Here is a 23,418-nt window from a genome sequence, read left to right as displayed (position 1 = left end):
CCACAAGAATCTGGTGGAGAGTCATTTAAAGCTGTGAAGATTTTTAAGTGAAAGGTGACCATACCAAGGAAAATCAAATGTCCTCTCTGATGCCAGAATTAGTTTGGTTAACCTGCTGGCTCTCTGTTATTAATGATTGTGTGGTATCTGCAATGTTTGGACTTTTTTGCTCCACCCGTGTGTTAAAGAATGTTTGCAAAATCAGTTCTGTTTGATCAGCTTGAATATTTTGTTCTTTACAAGACTCATTACTGGTACATAAATTACTCAGTCCAGAATTCATGTTACTGGTAATACTGTTAATAGATACCAGCAATAATTAGTCTTTATTGAATGTTGATAAGGATAGGCAGAGGTACAGGATGAATAAAAATCCTCAAAGTTTGGTAAAGGAGCAATACTTTATAAAATAATTCACTTATATGAAACTGTTTGTCTACAGGTTCAAATCCAAGACAGAATTGTTACAGCATAGAAGATATACAGTATGTTAACTTTTCCCCATTTTCTACCCACTCCATCTTCAACATGATAAAAAAACAACAATGCAGAATCCTCCTGAATTGGTTCATTGTATTTCTTGTTCAGAGCAGAACAAGAAATACAATGAACAGGCTCAAGTTGTTTTGAGGATTGAATGCAGCGTTAGATTTGGGGCCCATCAGTCACCAACCACTACATCAAACTACAACTTCTCCCTTTTATTGCCCTTTTAATTGTTTACATATTGTACATTGTGAAATCCCTAGTGATATTGTTTACTAATAGCCTAGTAAGCTAACTGCTATCTAGATTATATATCGGAAATTTTGCTTTGTTTGACATAATACGACATTCACTTCACATACTTTAATAAATAAATTAAATTTAAAAAAAATGTGCAGAAAATGTGATTTTTGTTTTAGGTTGTGATCAAGAAAGATTCCCAATAAGGAGTGCTAAATTGCATGAGCAAAAGAAAATTGTATGTGCAGTAAATGGGCATGTTGCACTTCATGTATGAAATAGTTCTATTGTAGTATAAAAACAGCATTTTGAACATAGAACATGAACCATGTGTACTGTTAACTTGATGAATTATAAAATTTTCTTTTTTAAAAGTAGTTGATCTACAATATCTTATTTAGAAAACATTTTTCTTTCACGCTATAACTTTTTCACACTACATCCTTATTTTCAGTGTTATGTGTTTTCTCCCGTTTAAAATAAATGAACAGTAATTAGCTTTGAAGAATACATCATTTTGACATGATAAAGGTTACATTCTCTCTGATTAATAAACTGGGAAAAAGAACATTTAACCTCCACATTTTTCATATTAATTAAAATTATAACAAGGTTGTTGAACCAGGTTTGACAGAGAATAGGCACACAGATGCAAAAAAGAGACAACAAAAAAGGGATTATGTTTTTGTGTTATCTCATGCAACATTCACTGCACACAGTAATTGTTATTTTATGATTTTTGTGTCTGCAGAACAGACATTATTCCCTTGTCTTCTCATGGCTTGTGGTTCCTTGTAGAGCTCTGAAACATCCCAATAACATTTTGGGATTAAAGCAGTGTTGCAGCAGAGGCAGTTCTGACAAGGCGATAGCGCATCGGTCACACACTCAGCGCTGCACTCTCATCGCCAGACATGGGTACTGGCCAAATGGTGCTATTTACTGGAGCAGGACTGGCACCTCTCCAGACCATCGGGGTAGCAGGCTTGGCAACGTAGATCACTGATGGACTCATTGAAGCGGTTCGCTAGCATGGACAGCTTGCTGCCATGACACAGGGAGCACGGAGCGCAGCCTGAACCACCACAATGCTGGCAGCTGTCGGTCTCCTGGAGACAGAGCAAACACATTAGGGGAGAAAATAGGAGGTGGGAGAGAGAAACTGTGGGGTAGGGCAAAGGGTGAATAAGGAGTAGAAGAGGCTGGATGGATGGGGGAATAAAATAAGAAGCAGGTAAACAATGCAGAAGCAAAAAATGGGAGATTGTTGAAAGATCAAGGATAGGGCAATGCCATATGATTTGTTTTTATTACAGAACTTGGTGTGGTGGTCCTGCTTTTTAATTATTAGAATTCAGTCTGTGGTTTAATGCTTTTCAATGATCTACAGTACAGACCAAAAGTTTGGACACACAGTTGTGTCCAAACTTTTGGTCTGTACTGTACATCTGTCCTCCATTCCATGAACTGACACAGTTATAGTTTTACATTGTACAGTTTGTTTTACAGCTGTTTCAAAATGGATTAATCCCAACCCCAAGTCACTTTATAATTAACAAATGTTAATACAACTGCCCAGTCTGAGTGGCCTGCCTTCAGGGAAACTCAAGGAAACTTAATGACTTAATGAGATTTTTTTTCCAACAACATTTTTAATCAGTGTCTGTCTTAAATAGGTACGAGTTAGGAAAATGCACAATTATATAGCAATTTTCTTACTTACAGCCACACTGTCAGCAAATATTGAACAAATGAAAAGTATCCATGTAGATTGACAAAAAGAACAAAAAGATTATAAAATACTCCCTGCTATTGTTATTCAGCACAATAAAGTCAATGAAAGGCCTTCAAAACTTGCTGGGATAAGTGGTATCATCTGTGAAAATTTATAATGCAAGTCATGCTCAAAGTCATGCTTTCAATCTCCATATTTAACCTGCATGTTACTCATAAATATTATGAACTCAAAGTCTGAGACAACAGCTCTCAACTGGGGAAAGAGTGGATGGCTACCTCAGAGAGTCGGGGATTAATATCTTCCTCAAGCGGAGAGGTTCAAGGATCTTGGTTTGTTGTTTACAAATGGGTCTAGAACCAAGTGGGAGATGGATGGATTATTGTGGCCTCATTTGCAGAAATGCTTCCTGTCTGAAAGACTTTTACAATTCTGAATTTGGGTTGTAAGTAACAGGCTTATAAGTTGTAGTCATAACAACCACATTAATACAATGATTGAAGTCATTTCAGGGGCCATTCAGGTCACTTGAGTCACAGGCGCTGCCCTCTAATTGGTTAATGTTTGCGTCATTATCACTTGACGATCCAAACATGTCACATAACATGTTAGACAACAATTATTCTAATTACGTGACATAACATTTCTCTTTATAAATTGTTAACTATTAACAGCTTTCAAACTTGGGCAAACATAAAAATGATAGAAGATTATCTTGGGTCTATGAAACAAATAAAGCACAACATGAACGTTCTTTCAGATGCAGCAAAAATGTGGCAATAACAAAAGCAATGAGCAAAAGATGGAGCAAGACGGTGGGGGAAAGAGCAGTAATCAGCCAAGAGAGGGAGGAAGTAATAGCAAGTTAGGTCTCCTTGCTGGCTTGTAAGTGGTAAGCAGATGCTGCAAGGGCAGAAGAAAACTGTGGACTCATCACTATGTGTTCACAGTAGACAGATAACAGCGGGACAATTGGTTAACAGTTATTGCAGCAGGAAGATCGGCATAAAAGAAGGGAAAATGCAATACTTCTAATATTCTTGTTATAAGGTAAGAATGTGATGTCGACAGATAAACTTGCTGACATTTTGTAGGTAAACATTTAAAGTAAGATTACTGAAAACCTAGAATAAAGTGAGAATTGATAAGAAGAGAGAGGACAAGTGAGACTGAAAACAAAATGACTCTTAAAAACCTAAGCACACTGTTGAGAATGACTTGGCCATGCATCATTACCTTGGTATCTTCATTTTCGATCCCATTCTCCTCTTTTTCCAGATCCTCCTGGGCCTTAAGAGCTTTAGCCCTCTTCCGACTTTCCCTATCCCTGGCCTTTGGACATCCCTCCAACTCCACTGGAGGGATGGAGTGCTGCCGCATCATTTCAGGCTTCTTTGGTGGTGCTCTTATTATGCGGAGATTGCTGGTGTAGATGATTATTTTGCCAAAGTCCAAAACTGAGGACTGAAGAAATGTCAACTTATTACTGGATAATTAAAAAAGTTGCATAAAAACACAAAAGTATTTTTTTCTAAAATTAAACCACATTCGTGCCTCTGAAAATTAAAACTTTTGTCCTGGAGTACTTTTACACACTGCAATTTGGCTATTTTATGGGACGTTCAGAATAGTGGCTTCTTCCTTGCTGAGCAGCTTTTCAGCCCATGTCAATACAGGACTCATTTTGGCTAGTTTGCTATGTATAGTTCATCACTAAGATTCAATACTGAGAAAAAAACCCCAAAAAAACAAAGTCCTTCTTGAACAATATGATGGCGAGACATTTCTAAGTTGATTATAAAATTGTTTGAACATGAGCAGTTCCGGCACCTGCATATTGTTCTACAATTTGCCTCATTAATTTGAATTTATCTTTAATATGACACATGAATGCTGTGTGTTGTTGCTTTAAAATATATCTACAGGTGGGCCTCAATTTAACTGACATATTTTAAATTAAGCTATCAGAAGCTTACAAAGTCACAACATCATCATCAGAGGTATTTTAAGATAATGTTTAATGTCTTCTGAATTATCATAATCTCTTTTAGAAAATATAAATAATTATAGTAATTATGAATGATTAAAAACAGGAAGTGTTTAGTTTGATTTACAAATGGTCGTCTGTCTTTTTATCAGCTGTGTGTTTATATGTGGTTTCAATTGTGTATGTCAGACAATACAATAAAAACACAATTTGCATTGGATTTTCAAAATAAAAGTTGCATTTAGCATCAATGATGTGAACCTTTTGTGTCAGAGGAGGATTAAAAGTTCTAAGAGGCAGAAGAGTCACACCCTTGTCAAAAACAAAACAAGCTTTGTTACTGCAGCTCTGCTAATGAGGCTTTTGGTAAATCGAAAAGCAAGTAATCCTCTATTAGAAAGCCTTACTGCAGTATAATTAGATTTTAGAGGAAACCTTTGATCCTTAATACTGACAACAATGCTGGATCCTTATATCTTTAAAATTGTTTATTTATTCTATATGCTACACACATATTATGTTGTCACGGGGAATAAACAATCAGAGATAAGAGGGAAACGTCTGTGTTGCGTGGAAGGTTTTATGCCTGCTTGTCAACAAAGGCTCAGTAATTACAAATCATTTAAAGTTCTTACATTATCTTCTCTAAATCTCATTATGAAACAACAACTAAAGCATTTAAAAAATATTGCCATACAGTCATTACATGCCAGCTCAGTAATGCTCTAAACTAATAACATAATGTAAGAGTTCTGCCTTCCAATTTTAGATCAGTTCCAATGTGGTCAGTTGGCCTCTGGGTGGATCTGTGTGTGTATGTGTTTGGAAGATGAAACAATGAAAGTGACATGAATCCAGCAGGCAATGCTCTGTAGCTGACCTCTGTTTCGGATTGATGCACTAATGAAGCTGCTTTCCTCAGCAGCTCAGCAAAACTGGTCCGATTGAAAAATAGAAATAAAAAGTGAACGAAAGAGAAAGAAAACCCTGTCCTTTGCTCAAAAACATTTCGTTTTAACAGTCCCTGAGTTACATTCTCTGTAAAATTGTGAAATTGATGACTATTGAAATTGTTTGGGCAAGTCTAGTCTTGTCTTTCTTTTGGGTAGCCTCTGTAATGACTTGCATGAAGTGAGTTTTCAGTCATCTGTAGAAAATTAGCTAAAAAAAAGTGTTTAATGTTGCTAAGAATAGTTTGAATGCAGATTTGTACACAGATAAAGATTGCAACTGATGTACTATTTGGATTGAGTAGAAATATAAATAGCCTTTACATTTTTGTACATTTTGTCACTTTACAACCATAAATCTCAATTTATTTTCAGTAGATTTCAGAACACAAACCAACTTATGTGAAATCTGAAATAAAAAGAAAATAGTAAATGGTCTCCAATTTGAAAAGTTAATAGCATCATGGCAACCAGGAATCAAGCGAACAGGTCATGGATAAAATCATAGAAAGTTTTAAAGCAGAATTAGGTTATAAAGCACTATCCCAAGCTTTGGACATATCACAGTCATCAAAACATTAATATTACTTACAGTTCAAAGAATCATGTTGTTGAAACTGGTACATCTGCCAAATAAATGAATAATTTTGACTGTATTCATGCATAACTGTACAAAGAAATAATTAAAAGGTTATTGATGTGTTAGAGTTTAGTGTAGATCAAAGTTCAAAGTTCAGTTCTAAATCTATTGAAGAACGTTTGGCAAGACACCAAAATTGATGGTCACAAATGCTCTCGCTCCTATTTTACAAAGAATACTGGGCAAAAGAGTGAGTCTCTATCTTTACAAAGCTGATGGAAGCAACACTTTATGTTTGTATATCACACAAAATCCCAGTAAAATGAGGTGTGTCATTGTAATATAGTAAAAGTGTAAAAGTTCAAGGTGTGTTAGAATTTTCTTACAGCACTGTACATGAGTCAAATTTTTAAAAATAATTTTTAAAAAATTATTCCTCCCTGCTCTTTGTCTTTCATCATCTTTATACATATTTTTTATCAATATAACACCTTCTAAAAAAGTTTCATGTGACAATACTTCTACTTTGTTGGTTTGTCTGTTGATTTTCTAGCGCAACTAAATCTGATTTCATTGGATGTTGATTAAAATGCCTAAAACCACTTAAGAAACTTTTGTAAGTTCCAACCAAAGGTAAATCTGCAGTGAAAAATTCCTGCAAGGAAAAATAAATCAAGAAAGTGCTTAAAACTTTAGACTTTCAGGCAAATAAGAAATGTATTTTCCATTTTCTCATCCCAAACAGCAAGCTTTATTACCTTGCTGTCACCCTCTGTATCCACAGTCTGGCCACCTGCAGGCTTGTAGTTTCTCAGCCCTCTGTATACATTTATTCTTTGGGCAATGAGTCCTGTTGTTGGATAGAAACCTGAGTGAAGCAAACAAAACAAAGGAAAATCTTAGCATAGCTTGACAACTTGCATCAGAAATTTCAGAGTTAAAAAATACAACTTCCCTCTCACAAATCCTAATTTTCCTCTTGCTATTTAGCCTTTAAAAATGTCTGATTTAATTTTGTACAGCCTTGACTCAACTAATGGGATATTTTACGGCCATATTAGTTCATTTAAGTAGACGAAGCTGTATAAACTGTGCCATAAACTGTGTGGCATTCTGGTTTGGAATAAAGTAATAGGGAATATGAAGATCAACAATTTCAAATATGAAAGTAATTATTCAATTCTCAGTTTGCTGCTCTGTTCTCATGATCACCTTTTGTGTGAGTTTTCTATTTAAATGTAAGGAGCCTATCTTGACTGTTAGTATAATTTACATGTTAAGCAAAAATAAACTGACAACTCAAATATAATTGAGATGTCATATTTCTCTTATTTTTAGATTTCCTTCATTGGCTCATTCAAATCAATTTGCAGAAGGTGTTTTACCTGTAACTATATCATGTTTTTCATACTTTGCAATATTTTACAAGCTCAGAGCTTATCTGATTAATTATCTGGAAGAGACACTATTGCTATAAATTTGGTTTATATTTTCTTGAACATAGAGAGTTTGAACCCCGAGTCAGTCACAGCAGATGGCTGTGACTTGTCCATCTCAGCTAAAGGCTGAAGGTCATCTTTCCTTTTGACTTTTGCCATATGCATTCCTGTGTATGAGGGAAGCCTGCAGATTTAATGACATGGTGCAATCAGCTCTCTCCATGTTTGTTCAAAGGAAATAACTCAATGCATTCAATTTTTCAGAAAAGTTTATTAATACAAGATCCAAAGTGTTCTTTTTATATAAAAGCACATTTGCCATTTCATTTGGAAATGAAAATCCCATATCATGAAAGAATTGAAGTTGCTGAGGTCGAGAGTAAAAGTTCAACCAACAGCCAGGATTCCACTGATCTGCTGCCTAACTTGAAATTGAAGGGTTCTTTATGCTTCCCTTTTCTGACTGATTTTCTTTTCCAGGCGGACTTGGCACCTTTCCAAACTGTAAAAAGTATCAATACTTGCACTGTGCTTGATTGGCTAGCAAACTCATCTGACCCAAAACCCACAGAAAATCTATTGGGTGTTCTCAAGAGAAAGATTAGAGACACCAGACCCAATAATGCAGACAAGTTGAAGGAGGCTATTAAAGCAACTCTCAAGTAAAGCTTCCTTAACACCTCTGCAGTACCACAGGATGATCACCTCAATGCCACTCTGCAATGATGCAGTAATTCATTCAAAAGTATTAAGTGTACAATACATGGAGATACTTTGAATTAGGTTGACATGTCCGTATTAAAGCACAAATATTTTCACTTTTCAAATTGAATCACTGAACAAAATTATTCTATCAAAATCTGATATATTAAAACACATCTGTGGGTGTGTGTGCGTGTGTGTGGATGTGTATGTTGATCACATAGTTTTAGTGTTAGAAACCTGAGACTAGGGGTAAAACAGACAAATTATATATTTTTTCATTCATTGATGAAATCCATCCTCCATGTATTGTCTATGCAGAGCTGCAAGGGAGCGAGTGTCTCTCTCTCTCTCGTGTTCCTTCAGTAAGAAATAATTCTCCTAAGTGATGACAGTTTGTTTAGCACATTCTCATTGACTGTCATGGTTTGCGATTCAGTGAATTTGATTAACTACTGCCATTGATTCATTTTAATTACTTACTTTTTTTCCAACTGAAATAAGAATTAATTTATTAGGTCTTAAGTTTTGCTGCACTTAATATGCAGATTAAGCAAAACATAGAAAGTGTAAAATGACTGCCAGAAGTCTTTTGACCAGAGAGCTAGGAGCATTTAGCTTCCCAAATGATTTATGGGATGCTTGCTCAGAATGTGAGATTGGTGCAATGTCAGCAATTTATGTTGGCACATATATATATATATATAATTTCAAAGTTTACATCTGAATAAGCTTACTCTCTTTCTCCACAGATAATTCCAAGTCTGGTCAAAGCAAAACTCTGTTCACACAAGTGGAATCGTGATTTAGATCCTTGTTTTGATTTGACCAAATGTAATTTGTCTTCCTTTCTCCTCACATCTTATTTCAATCATTTAAAAGTCCAAAAACTTTTTTAAAACTCCTTAATTGACATACCTATAAATATTGTAAATAAGTCAAACTTTTAATGCAGATGTTGTGTTTTTATCCTGATTTTATTTTCTTTAATTGATTTTTATTTATTTTATTGAGATTGCTCGATAAAAATATCAATCACTGATCCTTCTAATCATCATATATCAATTGATATATTATGAGTCCGACGGATCTTTGATAGATTGAGACTAATTGGTTTATTGGCCTGATTAAAAGTATTATTATGAGGCAATAATAATTAGTATTTTAAGATCAACTAAATCTGATTGTTGTTTTTTCACTAAAACTGGATTTAATTAGACCATGCAATTGGATTTAAATTGGTGTGAGTCTACACAATTTGATCACAGATACATGGAATTATTCTTGAACTGGCAAAGTGTAGATGAACAAAACTCAGCTGGCAAATTCTGGTGCAAACATAATGTTGCTCTAAAAGTGTATGTGTCAAACCCAAGCCTGCACGCCAAATGTGGCTTGCACAATAATATTCGGCCTGTGAGATACTTCCAAATGTCTGTATTGACACAATGTAGAATAGATACATGATGTAAGATTTTTCAATCTGTTTCCAATAAGCCTGTGTTGCTATGTAGCCTCAGTTTCCCTTTCTTCACTGAAAGGTTTTATCCCAGAAGTGGTTTTTCCTTCCCATGGTAGTTTTGACTACTTTTCCTTCAAATCATCTTGAACCAGCATGTCAAATATCCTCTGACATCTGACATGCATTTTATCTATTTTTTTTTTTTTTTTTGAGAATGTTGTTTGGCAGTAGTGGCCTTTATTCAACAGTAATCTGACAGGGAAGAGGCTGAGCTAAGGGAAGAAAGACATGTAGTAAAGGTACCAAGGACGGGACTCCCACTTGAGACGGCCGCATCGGTCTGCAGCCTCTGTAGACGGAGCGTCCACTCTAACCACTGCTCCATGCGACGTCCCCTGACATGCATTTTGATCTACACAACAGCTCACTGAATATTTTCTCTTTTTTAGAACAAGCTTTATAAATCCAACAGAGGGTTTTGTGTAAAAATCCCAGCAGATCAGAACAGTCAGTCAACAACAACTATGCTATGTTCAAAGTGACTTAAATCCCGTTTCTTTTCCATTCAGTTCAGTGTGAACTTTGGAAAATTGCCTTTGCCAAGTCTAGATGTCTAAATACATTGAAGAGCAGCCATTTAAGTTAATAAATCACTGCTTATGTTAACTTACATAAGCAGCTGAACAAGTGTGCCTACCTTAAGTGGGGAGTGAATATTTTGTTTATAGGTTAAATACAATGTGAATGTACATCATTCAAAAGGTCAATAAATGAAAATCAAACTGCAAGTACTGAATGTGCTCCCATATGGAAAACAGTTTTGACTAAACAGTATATCTGTGGTTTACAAGCAAACTAAAATAGAGTCATAAACATGTTGCACTAATAAAACCCACCTTGTTCGTCCCTATTAGTCTCCTCAAAGCTGCAAAACTGCTCCATCTCAAGGTGGCTGGGTGGAATTTTACGGTGGATAAAGCTGTGAGGGTATTTTTCCTCTGGACTTTCCAGCTCCTGACCGTCCTCATACACGTGTTTCAGCACCCGACCACTGTAGGAGGATGCTAGCTTGAATCTCACCTACAGTTTCAGGGAGTAAAAGGTATGATTATGCTCCTCTGCTCAGCAGCTTTTTGACATTAAAAAGATGCAGCATTAACAAGAGGCAGTCTTAAAATAGAAGAAGATATGCGAGTGAAAAAAAAAGCTGTTTGGTCTCTGAAGAAGGAGGGGGGTCTGGGCATTCACACAAGGCTGAGCTTCATTTCTCTGTTCCAATTAGCATTTTGTCAAAATCAGATACAAACTAAGAAATTCATTCTTAGTTATAATATAAAGTTTTTTTTCACTGATATTTTAGATCTGTTAAATTATTTTTCAGAAAAAATAACAATCAGTTCATCTTATTTTTTACTCTGACAGATTCAGCACTTCAAACCTATAAAGCTGGAAGAAAGTAGTTCCATAAATAACTTGCCTTTCTGGGCTTGGTGCCTTCATAGCGCTGGTTCAGCTTCCTTTGAAATTCCTCCATGGCAGATGACTGAGGGTGAGGTGAGGAGAAAGCGTCAGTCCATCTACAAAACCCTTCTTGAGTAGAATGGCACTAGTTTGACACGATGCTGCCTTGGGGTGAGGTGACTGTGTGGACTGATGGATTAAAATATTGGACTGATTTCCAGCTTGGTGGACGAGAGTCCGGATGAAAAGCCGTGTGTAAGGAGTGGGTGGATGTAAAGTTAGAATGAAAAAGCCTCTGTGTCCTGCCCCCAGAGTTTGAGTGTACCTGATGTTTTAAGGGACCCACCTTTTTAGCTCCTCATGCTAAATTATTCACAGCTAGATCGTGTGTACAAAGGGGTGGTTGAGAAACTAGAAGCTTCATCATCAAATAATTATGATCACTGAAATAGAAAGTATCTAGGACCTGTGTGCAGTTCTGTGGTCGAAATAGTGAGAAAGTCTGTGAATTTGTGCATGTGTGTGTGGGAGTAAAGTACTTGCAGCACTGTCACTGGATCAGAGCCAAGTGCATTAGTATTGAAAAATAAACATAACATTTGAAACTAGCTGCTGTTTTATATGAAACATTTGAATTAAGGAAAACATGTCTGTCTATCAAGACCCAGATGCCACTAAATTAAAATATCAGTCTAGTAAGATTTTTCTTGTTCAGGTTTTGCATGTACAAAAAATAAATACACACCATGTTAGAATGTGTATTTCTCATTTTAGTCCTAATCTGTAAAAAGGTTTTTCATTATTGAGGTATTGTGAGAAACAGATTGATTAAAAAAAGATGAATAAAGACAACGAGCTATGTCTAGACCTTTGACATAATGACAAAGGTCTAGACATACTTACAGTATTGGTTATAGATGTATTTTTAAACCTCTGTTACTCTCATTTGGTCCATAATTTGGAAATAGAAGCAACATAATTTCACCATGAACCAGCAAAGTATGATTTATTTCTGTGTAGTCAAGATTTTTTATGCTTTAATTTATGAACTCATTGTTTTTCCCCTGTATGTGTAGATTGCTTGGTTTGTGACATTTGCAGTAAATTTTATGTCACTAGATCCTTTATTCATTGTCAACCAATAAAAAGCATTATTTTTATTGGTGTGGTTTTTCCACTTGAAATATTTATTTACAAACACCCAAAAATTAAGTTGGTCATGTTTAAGATCAAGCCAATTTCCAGTATAAGGTCTATGAACATCATTCATGAGACTCTCTGACAAATGTTAAAACAACTGAAATCAAATTTAGAATAAGCAGTATTAAAATTTATGTTTAAACAATTTTCATCTTAGCTGCTTTGCAAGAATTTTGACTTTTATTGCCATAATTTATACCATACTAGAGCCCTTACAAGGTTTATGCCATTCCTTTTCCTTCAGCAAATGTGGGACACTTGAGAAAGATTCAGCAACGTAGAATATACCAAAAAAAAAAAAAAAATTGGAATACCAAAGCACATTTTTTAAAAATCAGGAATTGGCTGGAGTCAAAATATAAAACCAGAGTAAATGTCATTAAATCTGTTGGTTACTTTAAGGCTAAAATAATAAACCTGGAAACCAATAATTTTTCAAGTAGACTTACTTTTCCTTTCTGGAGATATGATGTCTCTTTTTCTAGTAAGACATTTTTACTTGTCTCTATAATAAAGACCCATGTGTTACCTACAATTAATGAGGCCTCAGTTCAATTCATGTGGCCTACTGATCCATGACAGTGTAACAAAGGGCACATTGTATGCAATGTAAAGCCTCAGAAATTGAAGAAGGTAAAATAGATGGAGTCATTACAATGTATCATTTGGTATGAGAGCATAAATAAGAGCCAAAAAACACTGACCTGTAATTCAACTACACACAAAAGTAATGTAAGCCATTTATAGTAAGACTGTTTTTATAACATCCTGTTGAATTCTTGTTTCAGTTCTGTTACACATGTTGCAATATGCAATTTCTTGGAAATACAGTCTCTCTCAAGGGTAAGTAATCACCTTTGAACACACCATCAGCTGAAGTAACATGTGAAGTCAAGTCTCTCACTGCATCATCTAGTCACCTGAAGACAGAAGAGCTCTACAGATCATCTATATAATCATGCTCTTGCACCGAGGCTGGCTTTACTTTAAAAGCACATTACATTCAACTGTTTTCCTGTGATGATACCATTTTTCTGCTTGTAAAGGCTGGCGGCAATGCTTCTCTTCAGGCCCAATTAGGAACATGGTTTGAGATACAATTTCTTGATGTAAATCCAAAGACCTGATCCCAGATGGTTATAAAAGTCTCATTTGCTCATTACACTGTAAAACTCTCCTATTTGTTTAAAAATCTTTGAGTCATTTTTGATCACCTCAGTCAGTTACTTAGGTATTCCCTCCTGAGTAAAATTTCTTCATGAAAAAATGTTAAAGTAGTAACAGATTTTTGATGGACTTTCAAAAAAAGCAATTACTATCTTTATCCTGCAGGTCATTCGAAAACAACAGTTCCCTTTTATTTAATTACATTCAACAGTCACATCTGTAACTTCAGATTGTCACTTCCATAATTGCCTCGAGGCCCAACAGGTTTGACTTTTGCTTTGAGTAGTGCTGCAAGTGTGGGTCAACTATTTAGACATTCATGTTAGGTTTTAGCCTACTTTTGAATTCCTAGTGGTGAAAGCTTTTAGAGTTAGATCAAATGAGGACTGTTTAGATTAGAGTCAATGCATTTATCTTCACTATATACTACAGTATGCTGTATGCACTCAAAGTCCCTTCATATATTCATGCATTATGGAAATATCCAATTAAAAATGGTTTACAAATATTTCTTGCCATTAATCTCAGTTTTTAAAAAAGCAGCTATGGTAGTAGTTTTCATGCATTTCTAATAACCATTTTTTCAGAAAAACACTACATGCATGGAGAGTTAAATTTCAGAGTTATTGTTTTAGATGACAGTTATTAAAATTAGTGGGAATATGAAGTTTGACAGAAAAAAGGGAAGGGAGAGGGGGTGTACTGAGAGCAGGCAGATACGATCTCCTGTCTCTTTCCTGACCGAGAGTCATCTTAATCAGATTGCCGAACAAGCATGTATGCCTACTCAGGCAAGAAATTGTTTTGGATGCATCACAGAGACGGAACTGTTTAATGTGCCGGATTCGTGCCGCTTTCGGTTTAATAATTGCCACTAAATCTGGCTCTCAGTGTCTCCACATTAGCAGTTCATGTATATTCTATTATCTCCATTATTCCCCCCCTCCCACCTCAGCAGAAATTGTAATATAATTTTCAGCACCCACTTACAGTACATTTTTCACACCAGTCATCCCATTTTTCTCTTCAGTGCTCAGATAGTGCAGATGGACATATTGTTTTCGGTTATTAAAGAATTTCAATAATGAGGAAAAAAGATATTTTATTATATTTAAAAAATTAACTCTAAAGAAATCTATTTTCCATTGTCAGATGTCATTTCTCTGTTCCCTGTTGTGGTCAGCGATCTATACTCTTTGATGTTTGTTCAGTTTTAAAGTAAAGTGGAAGAGCTTTTTATAAAAATCAGTTTGACTTTGCTTCTGCAGTTTAAACATAAGCTGGAAAATTTAATACCTTGGGATATTTTGTGGAATCGCATTGAGCATTGAGTCAGACCTGTTCAGCATTGATGCCAGACTCATGAAAGCCCCACCGTCTTTCTTGTCCTGGTTGTTGTTTTCATAAATGAGAATTCAATGCACAGCTCAGCGAGGGAGGCTTCCTCCATGGGGCTCTGCAGGTCACATCGGTTCAGGTGGCTTAGAAACCTGATAAGGATTCACTATGTTCTCTGTTCTTGAGACGTATTCAAGGCACAGCCAGCTGGGAAGAAGGCTTGGAGGACAACGTCAGAATCTCTGAAAGGATTGGATTTCCAATTATCTTTTTCACAGGAAGAACTGGAGGACGTTGCTCAAGATTCACAAACTTGGGTGACTCACCTCTGCTTCTGTTAACACATGTCTTCTTTCCAATTCCAAATGTCCACATTGTCAAAATTTCCTAAAACACTTTAATGATGACAAAACTGAAACCCTTAACATATAATTAAATTAGACTGCTGCCCCAAAACATTCTCAGTACCAGTGGTTTAAATAGAACTGCTAACACATTCAAATTTCATTATCTTAATTATGGTGTCTATCAAATGATGGATTCTGCAAGTCAGAGTCAAGTTAATATTTGATATTTCAATGGGACTGGTTTCCTATCTCATTTTAATTAGCTCTGTGCTAATGACAATGGGTGTACAGCTCCCATGAAAACTTAAACTGTATGCAGAACTAATGTCTGAAGTGTGACCGAAGCCTGCTCTTGTGACCACTTCAATCCCCTTTAATTTCACCTCTAAAAATAAATCCCTTCTCAGAAATGATGCTTAATTGTCTTGGCAAACCACTAAAATGAGGTTCAAGATACAAACACAGGCAGTTAGGCCATGATTTTCTTGACATGAACTGTAACTTCATGCAAAATCTGTTTTTAATACGGTTTCTAAAGTGACCACAGTTAAAAACAGCCCAGTTTGATTATTTTGCTTATATAATCCTGGACTGACCACACCCTGAGCAGATTAAAATATTTAAATCAAGTATTTTTACAACTTTTGTTATTGTGTTTGGCCTTGTACCTTACAGTCATTATATTAATTTCCATATCTAAAATCATGAAATATGTAAGAGAGAAACACTAGCAAGTATCATTCTACATGTTTTATTTAAGTCTGTTTGAAAATTAAATAACATAGAAGCAAGTTTACAAATATCTTTGTTACTGAAATAATTAAGATGTCATATTATTATGCATATTTTCTGTTTTAATAAAGCACTTAGATCATGTTTTACATTTTACTTTTGGTGGCTGAAGGTTTTTGTGAAATTCTTATAGCAGCCTAAGTCAAGCTAACAGCATACTCGAGCTGTTTTTCAATGGTGAGAGAAAATACTTAAATCATCAACAGTGAACATTTTCTGTTAGGACTGCGCATCACTTATTAATGCTGAATATGATATTGATGATATTGCTTATAATTACCCCCATTTCCCCAGTTTCATCTTCCTTTTTCATCATAGCAATGTCCCCAAGACTCTCCCTAAGCTTTCTGATCTTTTTGACAATTATATCTATACAGCAGTTGGTAAAAAGGACAGTAAAGGTCTATTTAAGTGGCAAAAAACAATGAGAGGAAACACCATTTTATTGCATGACAATATATTGCATCCAGACCTAGCAGTGTATGCTATTGCAAATACTGCAGACAATGTTAATGTGATGACAGCAGTGATTCATTTTATTGCACTGCTCTTCTTCTTGCACAATAACAAGGACTCTTGAGACTTAACAGACTGAAGTCACATGTCAAGAGTATTTTTCCAACATCTCCAGCTTTAAAATCTCAAAACAACTATAAATAAAACTCCACTGCTGCTACATTTGAGTTTTCAAGAGTGAAAGCAATTTTTATATATTTTATTCCCCATGCACTTGACGTAATGAATCAGGCAAAGAGGGAATATATAAATCTTTCCTGTTACCTTAATAAAGGATGGCACATACAAATGCACAACTCCGGGTAAATCTTGGAATTAAAATTGCTCAAGCTGGGAATGTCTTTGAATGTAATAGACTGGAAACCTGAGCAATGAAGTAGGCTGTGAGGTATGCCACAATGTACAAGACCTTCATAGAAAGAGAAAATTGGATCAGGCAGCAAATAGAAAAAGAAATCAAAACTTATTCAAATCATTTCTCAAGCAGCTGAGCTTGGAGAGGAATTTAACAGTTAGCACTTATTTAGCAGCAGATGCATGTGCAGGTGGGAAGGTGAACAGAAGTAAAATCCTAGAGGAATAGTGCTCTATTTATTATGTTTAAAAAATTGGTTGAATTGCCTTGGTTTATGTTACAGCCATTTGGCTGCCTCTGTTCCCATCTAATGGTTTTCTAAGCCTTCAAGGAGCATTTCATTTCAAGAGTGTCTGGCTGTATCGCAAAGAAAGGGTGGCAGATGTCACTCGAGTGGAGGGAGTTTATTCTGCTCCACATAGATGATCCTTTATCCAATACAAACACAGCAGTGGCACGAAACAAGCAGCAAACCAAAGGGAGTCAAGCAGTGTGAAATAAAGAAATTCTAAACACCAGAACCGGTAAGTCTGCATTTATGCATCTTATAAAATTATCAAAATCAATCTTACTGTTATATATACATTCAACAAAAGATTGTGATTCTAAAAAATCCACACAATCCTTATCCAGCTTTGTCATAAAATAAACTCTGAAAGCAACCAAAAACAAAACAGGTGTAAAGAAAAGATCAAAAACAATTAATCTCCTAACGAAAACGATCCCATTTTAGATTAACGCTTGTTATTGTCGGTGATGTTGGTGCTCTAAATATTACTTGTCCCTTGAAATCGAAATATCTTTCTGTGTATCTTTGTATTTAAAATTAGAAGTTGCACCCACACCCTCCACCTTCATTAGCACCCCCAATAAAATTATATAAAAAGCTTTCAAATGAAACCTTCCTTTACTGCAGTAGTATAATTACAACCTTTAATTTCAGTACATGCATTCAGTTGTTCTCACAAAACCATTATTGCCACACATATTGGCATCTCTTTCACTTTCCTTAAGAAAAATGTAATGAGAGCATTTTACCATTTCTACTTTGTACTCTATTTTTTTAATTTGAACAGAGCCGCTGGAAACTTTTTATTGGGGATCAGTGGCTTCTATATTGTTTATTTAAACTGACACTCAGTGGTAAAACATAGGTTTTACCACTGAGTGTCAGAGAGAAGAACAGGAACATAAACTTAATACACAAATAAGGTTAAAATCATACCTGATTTTTAATTTTAATATAAAAGAGAAATCCACCTAAAAATAACTGAATTGTTGGAAAGCATAGAATTCATGAAAAGCTAAATTAACACAACAAAATATTTCTATGAAGGTCAAAATTCAAAAATAAGCTACAATTTTGGGTATTTAGATACATTCCCCAAAGCACAGCAAGAAATCCCTGCAGACATAAAAGAGCCATCGTCTTTCACTTTAGTATAAAAGCTAAAATAAATTTTTTTAATGCAAATTGGTGTTATGTACAGGGTTTCATGTCAAAGAAACTCTTACCTGAACCAAATATTAAAAAAATAAGAATTATTTAACACAAATAAGGATTCCTTAACATCTTTCGCAGACTTCCCTCCCTACTGCCAACTATTTTCTTCCATATTAGGTGGAAGAAAAAATCTACTTCATGATTTTGGCAATATTTTTTTTGTAAATGAATTCCCTGAGGTGTCACTTTTGCTGTTCAGTCTTGCTGTCGTGCCGAGTCTGTTTGCCCTGTTCCCATCTAGCACAGTAATTGGCCTAATAATGGTGTTCAGTGCCTAGAGTCATTCACAGTGCTTCAGTCTGTCAAAAGTTTCAGATTCATATAAGGAGGACTTATTGTGTGCTCCACTCAAGGCCTACATATAGTATTATTTTATTTATTTGTCCTGCTTTATTTTTTCTTTGCGAAAACATCATCAATGAAAGTCATGCAATAACAAATTTCTACATTTACGACTGTCTGAGGGCAATTGAGAAGAAAATGCAATTTCAGCTATGTCACAGATCGCATGCCTTTGGCTGTAATGGGCCACAAATAAATCCACTGATGATGTTTAAAGGGACATCGTAGTACTTGTAAAGCACAAGCACATGATCAAGCACAGCCAGAATAAGTTAGAGGAAATAACCAGAAAAAGAGCAGCCTCAAATTTAGAGGCTGTTGAATCCTATAGCTCCATTTTTTGATTAGAAAAAAAAACTCTCAATACCTTCATCGTCTACAATACAGGCAATAGATTAGTTCAGAGGTATTTGTTTAAAGAGGTAGGAAGCAGAACCTTTGGATTTGCTGGATTTATCATCATACCAGTGCTGAAAAGAAAGAAAAAGTATTGCAGTACTAATTTGTCATAAAAAAGAAGCAGAAGCAGTAACTATGAGGCAAGAGCATGGAGATATGAGGCAAGCTCTATGCTTTTTGCAATTTTGCAACCCGCTAGTTCTTTTTCTTGTTGTTCCCTCAATTTTTCTTTTCTTTCCAGTAAAACAAAAAGCAGCTTACCATCTCTCAGCCTGTTGTCTGCCTGCACATTTTGCATCTTTAGCTTCTCCATCGCTTCCTGAATCCAGTGCGATAAGCTGAGAACAAGACGCCGAAGCCCCTTGCACACAAAAACAAAACATCAGGGGCAAAATGTGCTGTGGGAGTAACATGAGAATGAGGATTTAACAAGCTCAACAGTAGAAGGCTGAAATAAGACGAAGGACTCATGATTTTTTTTTTTTTTTTTTGGTAAACATGTAACGAAGGTCTAATGCAGAAAGTTAAGCCTGGTGTAAAATAAACACAGATAATTAAAAAATGTAGGACTTGCAAAATTGTGCAAAATCTGTGTAAAACAATAGAAAACTCCAGCATGTTGAAGGGGAAGGGTGTGACACAGCTGTGTTGCCATTTTTAACATCTGCTAAACCACATGCCTGCTTGAACATGTTTATTTTAATGTCTGTGCTGATGTTTGTGGGAATGTTTGTGCTTCAGGCAAATTTTAAACATGTTACACTTTAACTATCAGTATGGTTAGCACCTCGGGTTTGTTTGCCCACAAGATTTTCACACAAGAAAGCAGGAAAATGTGAAACTTAGTGAGTGAAATAATTTCAACAGCACAGGCAGAATTATTGGCACTGTATGCAAAGTGTAGTGATTGGTATTGTTAATCTTGTTGCACAAGATGGTCAAATCTTGGCAGCAAGATCAGCAAAGGCTGATTCAATAGATCTCATGAAACATATGCCTCTTAGGTAGCAGGAAGAAAAGGCCATATATGAACAAAAAAAATACTAATAAGTTCAATCTGCTGTTAAGCTAAATGATGGGTTAAGTGAGACTTGTATTATCTGACAATATCCTTAGCAGAAATTAACTTTAGCTTCAAGAAATATTTTTGGACAATAAACAGGGAAACTGAGTTCCAGGCTGATACTGACGTTTCATCTTAAATTAAATTATTTTTTTCATTTTCTCAGATTTTTTTTTCTCCAATTTTTCAAGCCCTTTCTAGAATCACTAAATCAAGTGATCTAGTTTGGCCAAGCGGAGGCCACCACAGCACATGTTAGTCAAAGTTTAGTCTGTTCCTCCTAGCTTAATGTAGGGGGACTCTGTGCTGCAGATGACCTCCACCATATCAGCTTCCTGAGAGATTGAACTCAGGATAAATGAAATTCAGCTCACATTCCCAAAAGGTGATGTGATTTAAAAAAAAAAAAAATTAGAGACTATATTTGTTTATTTTAAAAATGGACTAAATTACAGAAGTTTAAATTATGAGTGCTATAACATTACAATGTTATTTCCTTGAAGCTTTAGATTCTCACATGACATAGAAACATAACGGAGATTTGCAATATTGTGACAGAGTCCTGGCCTTGATTTCAGCTCAGATTAAAACCTGCTTCACTTTGTTTTGCTTGTTTCTTTAATAACTGTTGTGATTTAATACAACCAGTCCAAACCTGTACTGTCCCTTTGTAGTAGAGAATAATCAATAATCATTAATACTAAATGCTGTTGTTGTGACACAAAGAAGTACCTTAGACTAGCTCTTTGTGGCAATGTTGCATTAAGTCAAAGAAACTGTAAGCCCAGTTAATAAAAACCCCAAAACTGGATAAAGTGGGCAGTCTCCAGAACAATGTGTAATATTTTCTTGCTCTTGAGTCACTAATGATTAATATTTTTTCAACTTTTACAAAAATATGTTTTTTCCATATTTGTTAAAACTGTCACCACTGTTTATCTGCCATCGGTTACCCATGCTAACTAGCCTCAGCAATCGTTGCAGGCTATGTTATAGTGAACCAGCTGTAGTGTAGCAGAAAGCCATACAGGGGCTTTGACCAAACCTCGCTAAGACGCTCCTCCTTGCTCTGAATTGTTTATTTCAGAGGAGCTCAATTTTTTCACATTTCTTCTGTCTCATAATATAATATCACTACATAAGGATAAGTTTAACAAATATGTAAAAATCTTTTTTATTTATTTATTTATTTTTTTTCAGAAAAGTGACATACTGCAGCTATTAGGGACATCTATCTCAGCTGTGTTGGCACAGAAAACGCAGCTGAATTTCTTTTGGCCAGTTTGCCCAGAAGTTTGTGTTGTTGCAATGGTAATGCTCCTCCACAGAAAACTGTCAAAAAATTTGTCTGCTCCTGTCTGGAATGGAATCCACCAACTATCCGTCAGATATTACCCAGACTATAAGCATCAGCCATAATACTTACTGTATATATATTGCTGCTTCGTACGCCTACTTGTCAATTCTCTAAAAACACAATGAAAAAACCTGCTGTTTTCTTTGCTGTTGAATGATAAATCTTGACAGCACTGAGCTAAACAGACTCCTGTAACATCATGAAGGAAGATAATGGCTTCCAACTCCTTTGACACTCACCTTCTCACTCACCCTAACCTCAATTTTTTCCTTTCCTCCTATGTTCAGTCATTGATCCCGATATCCTCTCCTTCCCCTCTAAGCCTGATTTGCCCGACACACCTTTGCATCCCTCAGGTCTTGCTTTCTCCCTCCTTCTGTTTGCACTGTTCCATCTATTTAGCGACACACAACCACAGAGCTTTCCTTGAATGTATACTCCTTAGTCTCTTTTCTTTTTCACAGAGCAATCTCTTCCTGCCCAAACTGATTATTAAATCAACTGCTCTTCTTCAGAAGTGCCTTTGATTACACTTGATGGTCTGCATGATGACAGAGCCCAGATAAACTATGATACTATGCCAAAAGATTGTAGTGCTGTTGAAGATGCAGTTAAGAAAATACTAAGCAAGGGCTCTTTCAATAATAAAACAAAAATTAAGAAATAAAATATTGAAATATCACTATCCTTTTCTGACTTTAATAGATTAAAAGCAAAAATAATCTATGTTTTATCAGATACAATTACAGGTGTATTTCTAAAACTTTCCTGACAATTTGTTAAATGATGAGATTATTTTTCTGCTGTCATATCAATCTCACTGGAAATATACATTTTCAGAAACACAAATATCTAAAAGTTCTAAAAACACAGTCCTACAGTGGTTACTTCATTCACCACTGCACAAAACAAAGTGTATACTTGAGATGGGAACACAGCCATCAAAATAATCCTTAAATACTTTCACAACTGCAGAGGTGCTGTGTTTAGAGGCTGCTGAGATGAAGTGACACTGAGATGAAGTGATAACAAAATATTTTAAAGCTTAAAGTAGGTTTCTTTTCTGCTGTCTGCTCCGTTTTACTGGGGTGTAAAATGTTGCAAAGTGCCTCTATTGCCTGCCATTATATAACATTTTATCCCACTTTTTTTTCTTTTTTTTTTACATTTTATGTTTTATGTTACTTTCCATGTTCATTTTTGTAGATTAGAATTTTCATGTTACAAATTGTTCAATTTTCTGTTTTTTGTGTACTGTTGTCTCTGTTCAACATCCCCAATAAGTGTTTTATTTCAGAGAACACACCCTGGACCACACACTTCCAGCTGAACCTCAGCCCCGAGCTCTCAGGGGAAAAAGAGAGGAAGAGGAATCTGCTTTTACATAAACGAAGGTTGGTGCACTGATGTCGTCTAGAACACATACAGTCCTCACCTGGAGTACTTCAATAGACTGTAAACCTTTTTATTAACAGAGAGTTTTTCTTGTCTTTTTGTTTCATCTCACCACAAGCCTGAATATCAGGAACTGAACAACAACTTGCTGAGTCTATACCAGATATGAAGGGAAAACACTCAGATTCTCTCATTGTTGTTCACAAGAAATACAAACAGCACACCAGGGGCACTTTGGGACATTCTGATCTGTTCATTTAACTATGGACTCTTGTTTTGTTCAAATAGGTTTTTGTTCAAAATATCATTTTTGACTCAACAATTACCAATGTTCAGGCTGCAGGCAGTCGGAAACAGTTAAAACACAGTTACAAAGTTTGTTGCTGTAAATGCTGCTAATGCTAGTGCAAATGGTAGCTCCAGTTCATTGTGTGATTCCATTTAGACTAGCAAAGAGGAAGAGGAGCATAAACTTACAAAGAAAAACAAAGGATCTGGTCAGTGTGGGGAGCATCTGATATGAAATCAGGATTACAACTGATATGAGACTGTTGTGAACCTGCCCTACAGGGAAATATGCCTGGTGTCAAAGTGAAAACAA

General features: G+C 35.6%; 1 protein-coding gene across 8 annotated transcripts; it reads right to left on the bottom strand.

Annotated features, from left to right (window-relative positions):
- Nucleotides 1-282: 282 nt before the first annotated feature.
- On the bottom strand, nucleotides 283-22,463 carry grxcr2 (glutaredoxin and cysteine rich domain containing 2). Of its 8 annotated transcripts, none has more exons than XM_032577331.1 (10): nucleotides 22,344-22,463; nucleotides 21,662-21,816; nucleotides 21,492-21,532; nucleotides 19,264-19,363; nucleotides 13,098-13,162; nucleotides 11,059-11,124; nucleotides 10,478-10,661; nucleotides 6,737-6,846; nucleotides 3,698-3,925; nucleotides 283-1,835 (listed from the first exon to the last, which is right to left on the bottom strand). In XM_032577331.1, exons 5-10 carry the CDS (start codon nucleotides 13,125-13,127, stop codon nucleotides 1,662-1,664), a joined length of 792 nt encoding a protein of 263 aa, XP_032433222.1. In that variant the 5' UTR covers nucleotides 13,128-13,162; nucleotides 19,264-19,363; nucleotides 21,492-21,532; nucleotides 21,662-21,816; nucleotides 22,344-22,463; the 3' UTR covers nucleotides 283-1,661. The 8 variants fall into 8 exon arrangements, with proteins under 8 accessions (XP_032433222.1, XP_032433224.1, XP_032433227.1 ...); XM_032577333.1 differs by having other exon boundaries at nucleotides 19,264-19,340; XM_032577336.1 differs by lacking the exon at nucleotides 13,098-13,162.
- Between the last annotated feature and the right edge of the window lie 955 nt (nucleotides 22,464-23,418).

Source organism: Xiphophorus hellerii, chromosome 11 (genome assembly GCF_003331165.1).
Source record: "Xiphophorus hellerii strain 12219 chromosome 11, Xiphophorus_hellerii-4.1, whole genome shotgun sequence".
Classification (NCBI taxonomy): domain Eukaryota; kingdom Metazoa; phylum Chordata; class Actinopteri; order Cyprinodontiformes; family Poeciliidae; genus Xiphophorus; species Xiphophorus hellerii.
The sequence above is the reverse complement of the archived record's forward strand: the minus strand, read 5'-3'. Positions and strand labels throughout refer to the sequence as shown.

Bases quoted from the DNA above. Each gene is read 5' to 3' on its own strand.
- grxcr2 (XM_032577331.1), bottom strand. From the start codon at position 13,127: ATGTTACTTCAGCTGATGGTGTGTTCAAAG. The intron at 10,662-11,058 runs GCAAGTTATTTA...CTGAAACTGTAG, and splicing joins AAGGCACCAAGCCCAGAAAG to GTGAGATTCAAGCTAGCATC. The intron at 1,836-3,697 runs GTAATGATGCAT...CTCTGTCTCCAG, and splicing joins TCGAAAATGAAGATACCAAG to GAGACCGACAGCTGCCAGCA.